The following is a 12833-nucleotide window of genomic DNA, read 5'->3' as shown; positions in this document are numbered from 1 at the left end:
AAAAAAAAATTTCCTCATATTCTGAGGCATGATGCTTTTTTACTGTAAAGCAAAATGCTTTGCAGCTTGCGGAAGGCCCCCTTTTTAAAGCTATCGCTGGCACTTACCTGGCCTCTCTGGCTGAATTTTCAAACACAGCTGTCTTACGAAGTCTAAAGGCAGTTGAATAATTTCCTATAAAAAAAAAAAGTATATTTCAACACAAAAATTAATATCCATTTTGGGGGTGTTAAAATGGAACACCAAAGTTCAGTGGATGTTAACAACAGTATACTAAACTGTACAGTCAGCAGCTTCTCCCTCCGACTGACTATCTGTATGAAGACCTGTACCTGCAATCACATGCGATACTTATTCCACTATGAAAATAAAGAACTAGTTTAAATAAACACATAAGAAAGAGCATTTTCAGAGAAAGTGTAACGTCCATGAAGCAACCTGCTTCATTTGTCCTTTCCACAAATGAAAAGGTCCCATTTCATCCCGTCCCATGTCTCACATCCCACCCTCCCAAGGCAGAATTGTGTAACTCAAGTTCCAGGAGAAGGTGTAACTTTTCCACTCGGATACCTGATGTTCAGTTAACTGGATCTGGCTGCCCTGAAGAACAGGGCGAGTGGCAAGGAAAAAGGTTACCTCTGCACAGAAACCTAGGCAATTCACGGGAACCAGATTTCTCCCCTTGTTTCACAGTTAGTCTAAAAATCTCTCTCTCACACACCTCTCACCACACGCAGGGCAAAAAAATGACCACTCGTCTCATCAGTAGCTTGAAATAGCTCAAACCACACCATACAATCCAATCGTTGCCTCAGGACACAGTGGGATCTTTGTTCTGATACAAATGCTTCTCGTGTGTGTGTGTGTATCTTGCTGGGGAATATCTGCAAACCTTATTAATGCCTTTTACCAGCATTCAGCGTTCCCCCAAACGCTTCACTGTTTACAATGCACAAGCCATTTATTTAAAAAAAAAACAACATTTACCCCATGGTGAACATAGTTCTCCCCAAAGAACTGCTTCATGACATGTTTTCCAAAGTCTACAATGTTTTGCAGATGGTGTAGTATTTCTTCTGAAGTCTGGAAGACAGAAACTTGGTAATTTAACTATGAAATAATGACAAACAACACTTAAGAATACAGACATTTACTAGTCAATGATTTAGAAAAGTAGCTTAATTGCTCCACTGAGTTTGGTAGGTCAGTGCATGCTGAAATTAGACAGATGGAACGTGTGCTACATTTGTTTCCCTGCTTGAGAGGCTGGGATAAACAGGAAAACGGTCAGAAGGGATGATGATTCTTCAGTTTCAGGGGAAAAAGAACAGAGAAAATGAAGAAGGTGGAAGGGGGGAGATTACTCCAGATCTACTCTGTCTTCGACCATTATTCTTCAAACAGCTCAAAGAACTGTAATAGCCGAGATGCACAGCACGCCTTCTTACCAACAGGTGAAGTGTGGGAGAGGGTGTGAGTGTTATAAAGTACTTCACCTGGAGATTTGGAAGAGGATGGCCTAAAAGACTGAGCCACATGACAAACCTCTGCATGAACAGGTACAGAATTTGTTGAATCCTGCCCCAGACAATGAAAAATCCTACTATAATATCATCTTCTGTTGATTTTATGTTATGTGTCTACAGGGAAACACCAAAGTTTTACAAGACAAAAACGCCAAGCTAGATAGAAACAAAGCTAAATGAGGACTGGAAGCGGGACAGTGACATTAGCACAGTCTGACTTTGACAGACTTCTGCTCATTAACAAGGTATCAGAGAAGCTTTACAACAATATTATCCCACTCCCAGCACTCCAGCGTGCTCTGGTTCTCTGCACAGTATCTTGTTGTTACGACAGACAACCTCCGAGCTCCTATGTCCTTTTGTCACACAAAGCTTTTCTGGAAAAGCACTACTTTGCCTACCTCCATACACTCTAACGCACTGAATGACACAGATTTAATCCTGGAATTAAGTAACAGTGGAGGAAGAGAAAGTGCACCACTCACATCCAAGTTAGAAAATCAGAGAGGAAAATCAACACAAGTGGGGGGGGGGGGGGGGGAATAGCAGAGTAAGAGAAAATAAAATGCTAGGACAACACTCACGTAATGACAAAGTCTAGAGAAAGGAGGAAAGACCACACCTAACACAAAAATGTTTATAGGTAAAAGGAGACTGTCACTAAGCAGGCAATCTTACTAACTTTGTTCTACAATACCATCACGACAGGCAGATTTCCCCACCCACGGGAAGGGCTGGCTACCTAACAAACTTACACACACCTGGTGTAGGACTAAGAAGGATTAGTTTGTTACTGTAACACAGGTCTGCTCAGACTATGCACCAAGCTTAATATTCTTCCCTTAGCAGGACTCATTTTCCAGACTGAAGCATCAATACGTAATATTGCAACATGCAATAATGCTTTACAGAAAGAAAAGTCACTACAGTAACATACATTACCACACACTTACTTTAATAACATGCCCTACCGTAGTACTGTTACTTCAGCATGCACAGTGCTAACCAAAAGATCCAATCCTCTACAGCAAGTAGGAAAACCACGACTTCTCCAAAGCACTCGCATAGCATTGCCATCACTCTGGAAAGGCCAGGAGAGCACTTATTCCTTAAAATGCCTGGCATATTGTACGCAGAGTTGTTTGTCAGAATGGCTCTCCCTGAGTCCTTTCAAGAGAGCCAAAATAAGCTTGGAGTCTCTTCACAACAGGCAAGCTTCCACTGCTTCAGTCTTAGAACACAACACACACTATGATGCCTGAATAACTTTCTCAATTGCAGTCATCTGGTCGGAAGAAGTGTATGTAAGAAAAATAATTCATAGCCAATGAGACATGCGAGCAGGCCATCCACACGGCTCTGCAAAAGGTATTTTAAAGCAGCGTTGCTCAATCTGCGCTTCCCAGGAGGCCGGTGCCCCCATCCCTAGTGCTGAACCCACCCAGCCCAGCAGAGAGGGCGGCCAGCAGCCACAGCTCCTTCACTCCTCCCAACCAGAAGGCAGAGACCCCAGCTGGGAAATCCCTGCTCCTCATCCCCAGCAGACTCCAAACACACTGTATCCGTCTTCTCTTAGGTTTCATTTCTGCCCTTTTAACGATCACACAACCCTTTCTTTGACTTATACAAAGTTAATGGTGAGAAGGAATGTTACGTCTTCTCATACAGTAACATAAATCTCAGCTAATTACCATTTACAGATTATTCTGACCTGGTTTGCTGATGTACGCAGTACCCACAGGCTGCTTTTTTTTTTTTTTTAACAGATATATGTATATGAACACATACACACATTGGGAAATAAGCATCTTGGAAAATCAGGACATTCACTGCTGCTGCTACTACTACAAGGAATGACTCACCAGTTAAAAGAGCAACACAACTTTAAAATTACAAATTAAGCTTATGACACCTGCTCACCTCCTTTTAAGAGCAAGTGTATTTGATATACGCTAAACAAGAAACAAAAAACAACTAACAAGCTACTGGAGCACCACCTTGCAACACTAAAAAACACTAAGACGAAAAGCTTTTGAAGGACTCGTCATCACTGCCAGCTCATTTAGCAAAACACTAAAACTCAAATAGGTTCTATACACTAAAAAGGCAAAAAATCCATTCATGCAGAAGACTCATATACAGAAGTCAGCAATATGCAGTTAAAAGTCACACCATGAGTCCTGACACCTGACTTTTTACTCAAGTAATGCAAGCCCCCGAGTTACGTTGTTATAAGTATTTTTCATTAAAACACTGAATTGTAACAGCAAGATTACAACTTGAAATAACACCAGCCTGTGTAACTACTAGATTAGCTAGTCCCAAATTCATAACCAAACAGTGTAAACGCAAAGCTGTGTCCAGACTTCTTTACCTTTTCCATAGGGGTTAAGCAGAAGAGACTGAGATGCATTTGTCCACATCTCAATTGCAGTGTGTGTCTTAATAGAAAATATTTTGCTTCAGCTGCTTCTTTCAGAGATGTTTACACTGGATGAGCTACAATGTCATGCACAGATATACAATACTTTATGTGCTAACTCCTCTTGCACTAGTCAGGAATACAGATTACACATAAAAACGTTTTCTCCTCTACAGCTGTCATGTTGTTACGTCTGAGTTTGTCCCAAAACTCTTGATTCTCCAGGACTTGTCTGCAGATCTAAAGATAAAATACTTAGTCTTCCATTCCACCCCAAGAAAAAATGCTCCTTTAAAAAAATCAATCACTGGAATAATTAAATATATTCAAATTACATAATCTTCTATTTAGAGGGCAAAGTCAAAAGGAATTGTGTATCACGAAGTCCACACAATCACAATGCAAGGCACATGCAGAATGCTGGAGCTGGCCACAAGCCAGCTCTCCTCAAAATGTAACACTTCTCCACCTAACAGGGGAGTCTGCTCTGACAGCGTGCACTTCTCAATCCTGAGCGCAACCTCAGATGCTGTTTCGAATGCTTCCCTACCTCACCGTGTGCATCCACAAACAGCCTTTCTGCTGCTACAACAGCAAGAAGAGAAAGCGTGTCTGTCTGCAGCAACTCTGCAGGAAGTTTGGCGAAGAGTTCCTCAAAAACAAACTCGTGGTGTTTCATCAGCTGCAGGAATACCTACAGCGATCTATCTCTGTGCTTGTTTGGATTCTGAGCAGTTTTACTAATCTGATTACGAAGGGGAAAAAACAAAAAACAACATTCAAGAACCTGAGCAGCGTTCAAACAGTAACAGAACACCATGCCCAGGAAATTTTTTTTTCTTGTATTTCGCTATCCCAATACAAAAAACTACACGCATGCCAAAGCAGTTCGCAGAAGTATTATCAGCGTCAACACTGGTGGGTAACTGGAAAGTCACTTCCTGGCTTCCTTTGTGACTTTGTCATACTATGTCAATTTTTTTTAAAAAAATGACTATGCGACAATCTCTTTGGACTTCAAAAACAAAAAAAAAACAAAAACAAAAAAAACACCCTGGTACTCAGTATTTTCTTTTCTCAAATAAATGGAAATAGATGGATTTTTTTTTTTCACACTTAAACTTGTGGTCTAATTCTCCCCTGCTATATTAAAATTTGAGGTAGGCACTGTTTTCCTTTGTTCCAGTCCTCTGGGTTCTTCCCTGTTCTCGTAAAACCTGTAAACATTATCATCTGGTACTACTACAGAAACACAGGATACATTTTTGAAATCATGCCACTATACACAGCTCAAAAGCTTACTTCAATCACACTTTAGTTTTACCAGACTCTTTTTTCAAGTAAAATAGTAGCACAAAGGCCATCAAATAACTCATATGTACACTGCATTCACACGGTTTACCCTCCTCTGCTTTCTTCTGATCTACTTTAGAAATTTCTCCTCTTTTGTCCCTTGTTAAACTGAACGCATTTCACATTCATCTTCCTGACTTAAAGCAAAACTCCCTTCCTACACTTTTACTTTACAGCCATCCTTGTTTCTTTTTTCCTAAAATTGAGCACTTCCCCCAAACCCTCAGTAGAGCCATAATGCCTTTTATATTTCTTTCTCATCAGAGCAGTCTGACGCTGAACCTTACAAAGCCATGGCTCAGAAGCTGCCGTAACTCAATCCATTCCCTCTATCTCTCGGGCAACACACCCTCAAGGTTATTCACAAGGTTAAGGAAATGGCAGAATTTGAACCTCCTGCCTCTTGTGCTGTTTTTTTTTCTTCCTTGGAGCACTGTGTTGACATTTCTCTTTTACCCTCTACCTTTGATTCGTGATCATTTTTTATCCCTGTTAAAGCACATCTAAGGTAGCTCACTTCAGTTCCTTGTTGAGCAGAAAAACCTCCTGTGCCAGTTCAACAAACTGGCAGACTGTGTCCTGCCATGTTCTTTTTGCAACAGACAGGACACTAACATCACTCACTGACAAAGGCTCTTCTGAGAATACTGCGTATCGCTGTCCACATCCCACAGCTTTTTAGCTGCTGAATAGGCAGTCAACAGCAGACCTTTATCATGACGCCAGTCCTGTGCTGTTCTTCCGTCCCACCCAGCAACAGTCAGCAGAACTGCCATTTCTTTTCAGCATCACCACACTCTCCTACGTTTATACGCAACATTAACACTTCCTCCATTGCCACAGCTATCCTTACAGAAAGCTGTACCTTCTACGTGTTGCAGCCTTACACGAAGGTCTTGATACCAGCAGTCACGTAATCTTAGTTACGTAAGAGGACCTTAAATCTCCTCCCACTGCCAAAACTCCTGAAACACAGGCGCATTTCAAAACAAGCCCTTATTCTTACCCCGTCAGTCACAGTTCTCTCACGGGTTTCCTGTTTCTCTGCAGACCGGTTGTTAGCTTACCTGGGGGCTTTTATCAACAGCACACATTGAATCTTACCTTATTCTGGTTTGGGGGGAACTTCAAAAACCGCAGCACCACACAGCGCTAAAGAGAGAGAAGAAAGAATATGGTTCCATTAGTATTCAAGTACATCATAATTTCCGAACAGCACAATTGCCTGATTCCCCAATCTACCTCATCTAAGAAATTAAGAAGGGAGGAAGAAAAAAGAAAGAAAAGCAAAATAGACATTTTAGATGGTTATTATGTGGGTGTTGGGAGGATGGGCCCAGACTCTTTTCAGTGGTGCCCAGTGACAGGACAAGGGGCAACAGGCACAAACTGAAGCACAGGAAGTTCTGTCTGAACACGAGGAAGAACTTCTTCACTCTGAGGGTGATGGAGCCCTGGCACAGGCTGCCCGGGGAGGTTGTGGAGTCTCCTTCTCTGGAGATATTCAAGACCTGCCTGGACGTGGTGCTGTGCAGCCTGCTGTAGGTGACCCTGCTTCGGCAGGGGGGTTGGACTAGATGACCCACAGAGGTCCCTTCCAACCCCTACCATTCTGTGATTCTGTGATTCTCCTCAACTTGAAATCAAATACATCAACATCTGTTCCCAGATTTGCCATCACTTTAACAAGGCAGCCACTCTGTGCTTCCAGTCACCAAGCCTCCCTTAGCTTGTAGCTCTGCTCTGAAAATCTGGTAAAACACAGTAGGAAACAAACAGAAAAACACCCTGTCATTTTTGCGCCAAAGGTCTTTGGGACAAAAAATAAATGCAAGACCCACTTAGCTATCATCTGCTTACAGTATCAGCACAGCAGTGCAAAGTATTAAGGAGACACTTACCAGTTACCAGCAGTAGCTACACAGCGCTACTTAGAAACACTAAAACCTGCTACTTTTAAAGGTCCAAAAAGTAACCATATAACACTGGGACAAATAAAGCAGGTTTCCAAACCTTTTACCTTAACCCCCACACACACCAAAACAAATCATCAAAACTGATTTTTGTCATTTTTACAATTTCTAACAAATTTTGTAACAATTCAAAAACTTTCCCACTTTTTTCAAAGTATACAAATTCTAAAAAATCCTCAGCCTTTATTTTTAAGAGTTCAGATAAAAATGTTCTGTAGAGGTCTTAAGTAAATAAGGCCTTTCTCCTTAAGACTATTAAAAGAGTGTCTTCCATCACAGAAGTCACCTGAAGTATCTTCCTCTCAATAAAATCTTGCTGAAATTAACCATTACACTTGGTAAACAGACATTTTATATTAAAATCAAATTTTGACATACTATTACAGAACCTGCAGCCTCACCAGGCAAGGCAATGCATAGCCCTGCCTCAGATTAGTCAGTCCAAATATTTGATCCTTAAGATATTTACTCCCACTGGTGTACTTCAGCCTATCCAGATAAGATATTAGGCACCACAGGAGGTAGAGGTGAACAGCTGTTTTCTGGAGTTACCTCTTAGTCACTCAGTGTCTCCATTCGGACCTTTCCTAGACACACCAAAAAGGATTACGTTCTATTTAAAGCACTACCAAAAAGGTACGAACACTCGGATCCCATGATAAAATGTCATAGTTACAACTTCAGGCTTATGGAATCTAAGCTTTTTGCTTTTTCCCTACCAAATGACTTGTCATTAAAAACCTCCCATAGCATGACAGCACCAGATACATTCCATATTTCAGGGCTGAAAGCTGTCTCTGGACAGTGCTGAGTGGGAGAAAGCTGCAGTTACCTTTAATTACTAACATGTAGAGTAAGACCAGGAGGAGAAAAGCAAAACGGATGACAACGTGTAATCCAAAATACAAACAAAACAAGATCCAGATTCACACATTGCCAATGGAACCTAGAAACTGCCCCTTCAACACCGAGAAAGTCTCAAGCCAGCATAAATCTCACAGTTCACCCGCACACCTACATCTGGAGAACACTCAGGTAAAACGATGCTTTGCTGAATTTTGGTTCAACTTGTTCTGCAAGATCCAAACAGCATAAGTGTCACAACAACAACAAACTAGATAAATGGAACACTAATTATAATCTCCTGGATCTGACAAGATTGCTGGGTGGCACTTACTTGTTTTCTCCCATTATGGCCCACACGTGGATAACAGAGCTCAGGCCTGATGCGCCTGCATGCTTTGTGTGTGCAATATGTTATTTTTACAGTGTTTCAACTGTTTGGATCCCCAACTTGAAATACTCATGAACAGGTGGACCAGGGACAGAGTGACCCAATCACCACTTCTCATCAATTCAGTAACTTGATTCTGTAGTACGTCACGGGTGTTGTAGATGTTTATCTATTAACCAGCTCCCAGCCAACAACCTTCCAACCAACCCTCTGGAAAATCCAATTGCTCTCATAAGACTCACTACAGTATTTGTTCATTACCAAATCATTTCCGAAGAGGCACGCTAGGATGAAACGACCAAAACTATATATAGCAAAAGAAGAACACACTGCTTGTCCAAAGATGTCAAAAGGAAAGAGAGCAAAGTTCAAACAAAACTTTTCAGTCACAGATGCACTTCAGTCAGTCCGTACTGTGCCTTTGTAAAGCTATTAGATGATCAGAGCAAAAAAACAAACAAACCAACAAAAAACCCCAGCACACCTACAAACCAAAACACTTTATTCTTTTTTGGGGGGAAGTTTTCAGCTACATCCATCCCTTTGTGCAATCCAACACACGGTTATCCAAACATACTGCCACAGTACAAAGGTTAACCCATCAGATGTCAGAGATGCCACCTGCTTCAGAATTACGATCAGTGAAAATACTGGTCCACGTTTTTTCATGCTGTTGCATTACTGATTCACTTGACTGATTCTTTACTTGGAAATATTGTGGGTGGTTGTCCTGGGTTTGGCCAGGACAGGGTTAATTTTCACCAGACTCCAGGAAGGGGCACAGCCAGGGGGTGGGGGCTGACCCCACCTGGCCAAACAGAGCCCGGTATTCCATACCCTGTGCCGTCATGCTGGGTTCCTGGGGGGGCGGGTGGCACGGCGGGAACTCACTCGCGGTTCGGGAGCGTGCAGCGCCGGTGCGGTCCAAGAGAGCGGGTCTGGTTTTGTCGTGTTTTCTCCTTATCTGTATTGTTGTTGTTACTGTTCCCTCTGTTTGCTGTTCTGTTAAACTGCCCTTATCCCGACCCACCAGTTTTCTGCCTGTTTTCTTTCCATTCTCCTCTGCACGCCGGCGGGGGGAGGGGCAGCCGTGTGGCGCTTTTGTTGCCGGCGGCAGCCGAAACCAAGACATTAATTTGGCGCCCAACGTGGGGCGGGGATAATGGCAGGGCTGAGCAGCGGGTGTTAAAACTGCTTTCTTAGATTTTGTTAAATTTTGTTATATGCATTTTTCTGTGTTAGTTAAATAGTCGCCGGTAAAAATGTTTCCGACTTTGTTCAGATGGCTCCGATATGTCAATCCTTACTTGCAGTATGTATTCACTGCTGTGCTGTTTGTTACCTCGGGGAAAAAGATCAGGATGATGATTTTACTGTACTGTACGATATCGACTTATGACATAATAACATCACTGTGCATGAAATTAGGCTTGTATTTGCATGCGGCACTACGGTCATTTCCGTACCTCGGATCCTATGTCTTAGAATTTGTTAATAATCAAACCCAATCTGTGGGGAAAACTGAAGGGGATACCTTCCCTCACTCTTTCATCCCCCCTCTTTCCCTCAGGCTGGTCCTAACTGCTTTTGAGAATTCTGAGTACCCGTGGGATGCTCAGGCCAGCACTCTCCTTTTGTTCTGCCTCCTGAATGGGTTTTGGGTCTTGTTTAGGGTTAAACAAGTAGTTAAGAACATCATGCAGAGACCTGTGCAGGGACTGGATAGCTCTGAGTGGCTGGGTGTGTGGGACAGCATGGGCAGGTGTCTAGAGCAGTGGGCACCACCGGTGTCTTTGAAACTCACCCCCGAATAAGTACAGAATCCGGACAAACTAGTAAAATATCTGCAAAAAGTGTGCTGCCACCCTGGGAACTCCAGAGAGACACAAATCACCACAATGTGCTGGGGTCTGGCCCATGCCTACCGAGCCATGTTCAACCTGATTCAGTGCCCTAAAGGGGAAAGGGGGGGAAACAAAGCAGCAGGCACTGGCGCTGCCCCCCCAGCCGGCCCTGCAGCCCCTCCAGCCCAGCAGGAAGTCACAGCCCCCCCGACCGGCACCACCGCTGCCACGGCTGCAGGGTCTGCCTCGGTTTCCCTGGCAGGCACAGCAGCTGCTCCAGCCCCAGCTCCAGCTGCAGGCATCGCGGCTGAGCCCAATGACCAACCTGTGCCGGTAGCAGTCGCCCCCGTAAAACTAAAGAAAGATGCAAAGAAAGCAGATCGCTCCGGGAGGGATGACGATGAGCCAGGGTCATCGCGGGAGATAGAGGCCGAGATCATCACCCGGTCCCTGTCCCTGGGCGAGCTGCGAGACATGCAGAAAGATTTCAGCCGCCTCCCAGGCGAGCACATTGTCACCTGGCTGCTGCGGTGCTGGGATAATGGGGCCAGCAGCTTGGAGTTAGAGGGGAAGGAAGCCAAGCAGCTGGGATCCCTGGCCAGGGATGGGGGCATTGACAACGCCATTGGGAAAAAGGAACAAGTCCTCAGCCTCTGGAGGAGACTTCTGTCAGGCGTGAGGGAGAGGTACCCCTTCAGTGACGATTTTGTATGTTATCCTGGCAAGTGGACCAATATGGAAAGAGGTATTCAGTACTTGAGGGAATTAGCTGTGTGGGAGCTGGTTTACTGTGACACAGACGATGAGCAGGTACCCACAGACCCAGATGAACTCCAGTGCTCACAATCCATGTGGAGGAAGTTTGTGCGGAGCGCACCATCCTCGCATGCCAACTCACTGGCAATAGTAGACTGGAAAGGTAAGGAGGCACCAACAGTGGATGAGGTGGCTGTCAGACTCCGCCAATATGAGGAAAGTCTCTCTTCCTCCCTTGTCTCAGCCGTGGAGAAACTGGTCAAGCGACTAGAAAAGAATAAGTCCTACTCCCCACCTGTACGGGTCAGTGTCTCAGCTATTAGGGGCAAGTGTTTCTCTGCTCAGGAGAGGGAATACAGAGGCTATACACCCCGGGGCACCCTGTGGTTCTACCTGCGTGACCACGGAGAGGACATAAGGAAGTGGGATGGAAAACCCACCTCAAGTCTAGAGGCACGAGGGCGTGAGTTGCAAGGTAAAACAATCACAAAAGGGGATTCTATTAGGAAAAATGCTGCTCCAGTTTCCAGCAGTCAGCTCTCCAGACCAGGTAGAAAGTTTGACCTTGATTCCGATCCTCTGGAGGGGACCTCCAAGTCATTTTTACAGCAGGTGAGCAGCAAATTCTCTGACCAGGAATAGAGGGTCCCTGCCTCCAGCCAGGTGGAGGAAAGGGACAACAGGGTTTATTGGACGGTATGGATTCGGTGGCCTGGCACGTCAGATCCACAAGAGTATAAAGCTCTAGTGGACACTGGTGCACAGTGTACCTTAATGCCATCAGAGTTCAAAGGGTCAGAGTCTATCTGCATTTCTGGAGTGACAGGGGGGCCCCAAGAGCTGAGTGTATTGGAGGCTGAAGTGAGCCTCACTGGGCAGGAGTGGCAGAAGCACCCCACTGTAACTGGCCCCGAGGCTCCGTGCATCCTTGGGATAGACTATCTTAGGAGAGGCTATTTCAAGGACCCAAAGGGGTATCGGTGGGCTTTTGGCATAGCTGCTGTGGAGACGGAAGAAATTAAACAGCTGTCCATTTTGCCTGGTCTCTCGGAGGATCCTTCCGTTGTGGGGTTGCTGAGGGTTGAAGAACAACAGGTACCCATGGCAACCACAACGGTGCACCGGCGACAGTATCATACCAACCGAGACTCTCTTATCCCCATTCATCAGCTGATCCGCCAGCTGGAGAGTCAAGGAGTGATCACCAAAACTCGCTCACCCTTTAATAGTCCCATATGGCCAGTGAGAAAGTCTACTGGAGAGTGGAGACTGACAATAGACTACCGTGGCCTGAATGAAGTCACACCACCGCTGAGTGCCGCCATGCCAGACATGTTAGAACTTCAATATCAGCTGGAGTCAAAGGCAGCCAAGTGGTACGCTACAATTGACATCGCTAATGCATTCTTCTCCATCCCTTTGGCAGCAGAGTGCAGGCCACAGTTTGCTTTCACCTGGAGGGGCATCCAGTACACCTGGAATCGACTGCCCCAGGGGTGGAAACACAGTCCCACCATTTGCCATGGACTAATCCAGACTGCACTGGAAAAAGGTGAAGCTCCAGAACATCTGCAGTACATCGATGACATCATTGTATGGGGTGACACAGCGGAGGAAGTTTTTGAGAAAGGGGAGAAAATAGTTCAGATCCTTCTGAAAGCCGGTTTTGCCATTAAGTGAAGTAAAGTCAAGGGACCTGCACAAGAGATCCAGTTTTTGGGAATA

At 44.6% G+C, this 12833-nt stretch overlaps 1 protein-coding gene across 1 annotated transcript in view; it reads right to left on the bottom strand.

The window, feature by feature from the left end:
* The window catches only part of IPPK (inositol-pentakisphosphate 2-kinase), a 40713-nt gene that overhangs the window by 13110 nt on the left and 14770 nt on the right, over positions 1–12833 (bottom strand). Inside the window, exons 2-4 of the mRNA XM_075433103.1 lie at positions 6406–6453; positions 988–1083; positions 108–174 (exon numbers count right to left, since the gene is read on the bottom strand). Coding sequence (XP_075289218.1) covers positions 108–174; positions 988–1083; positions 6406–6453 — 211 coding nt within the window. The remainder of the gene's footprint in view (positions 1–107; positions 175–987; positions 1084–6405; positions 6454–12833) is intronic.

Source organism: Opisthocomus hoazin, chromosome 11, assembly GCF_030867145.1.
Source record: "Opisthocomus hoazin isolate bOpiHoa1 chromosome 11, bOpiHoa1.hap1, whole genome shotgun sequence".
NCBI classification, from domain to species: domain Eukaryota; kingdom Metazoa; phylum Chordata; class Aves; order Opisthocomiformes; family Opisthocomidae; genus Opisthocomus; species Opisthocomus hoazin.
The sequence above is the reverse complement of the archived record's forward strand: the minus strand, read 5'-3'. Positions and strand labels throughout refer to the sequence as shown.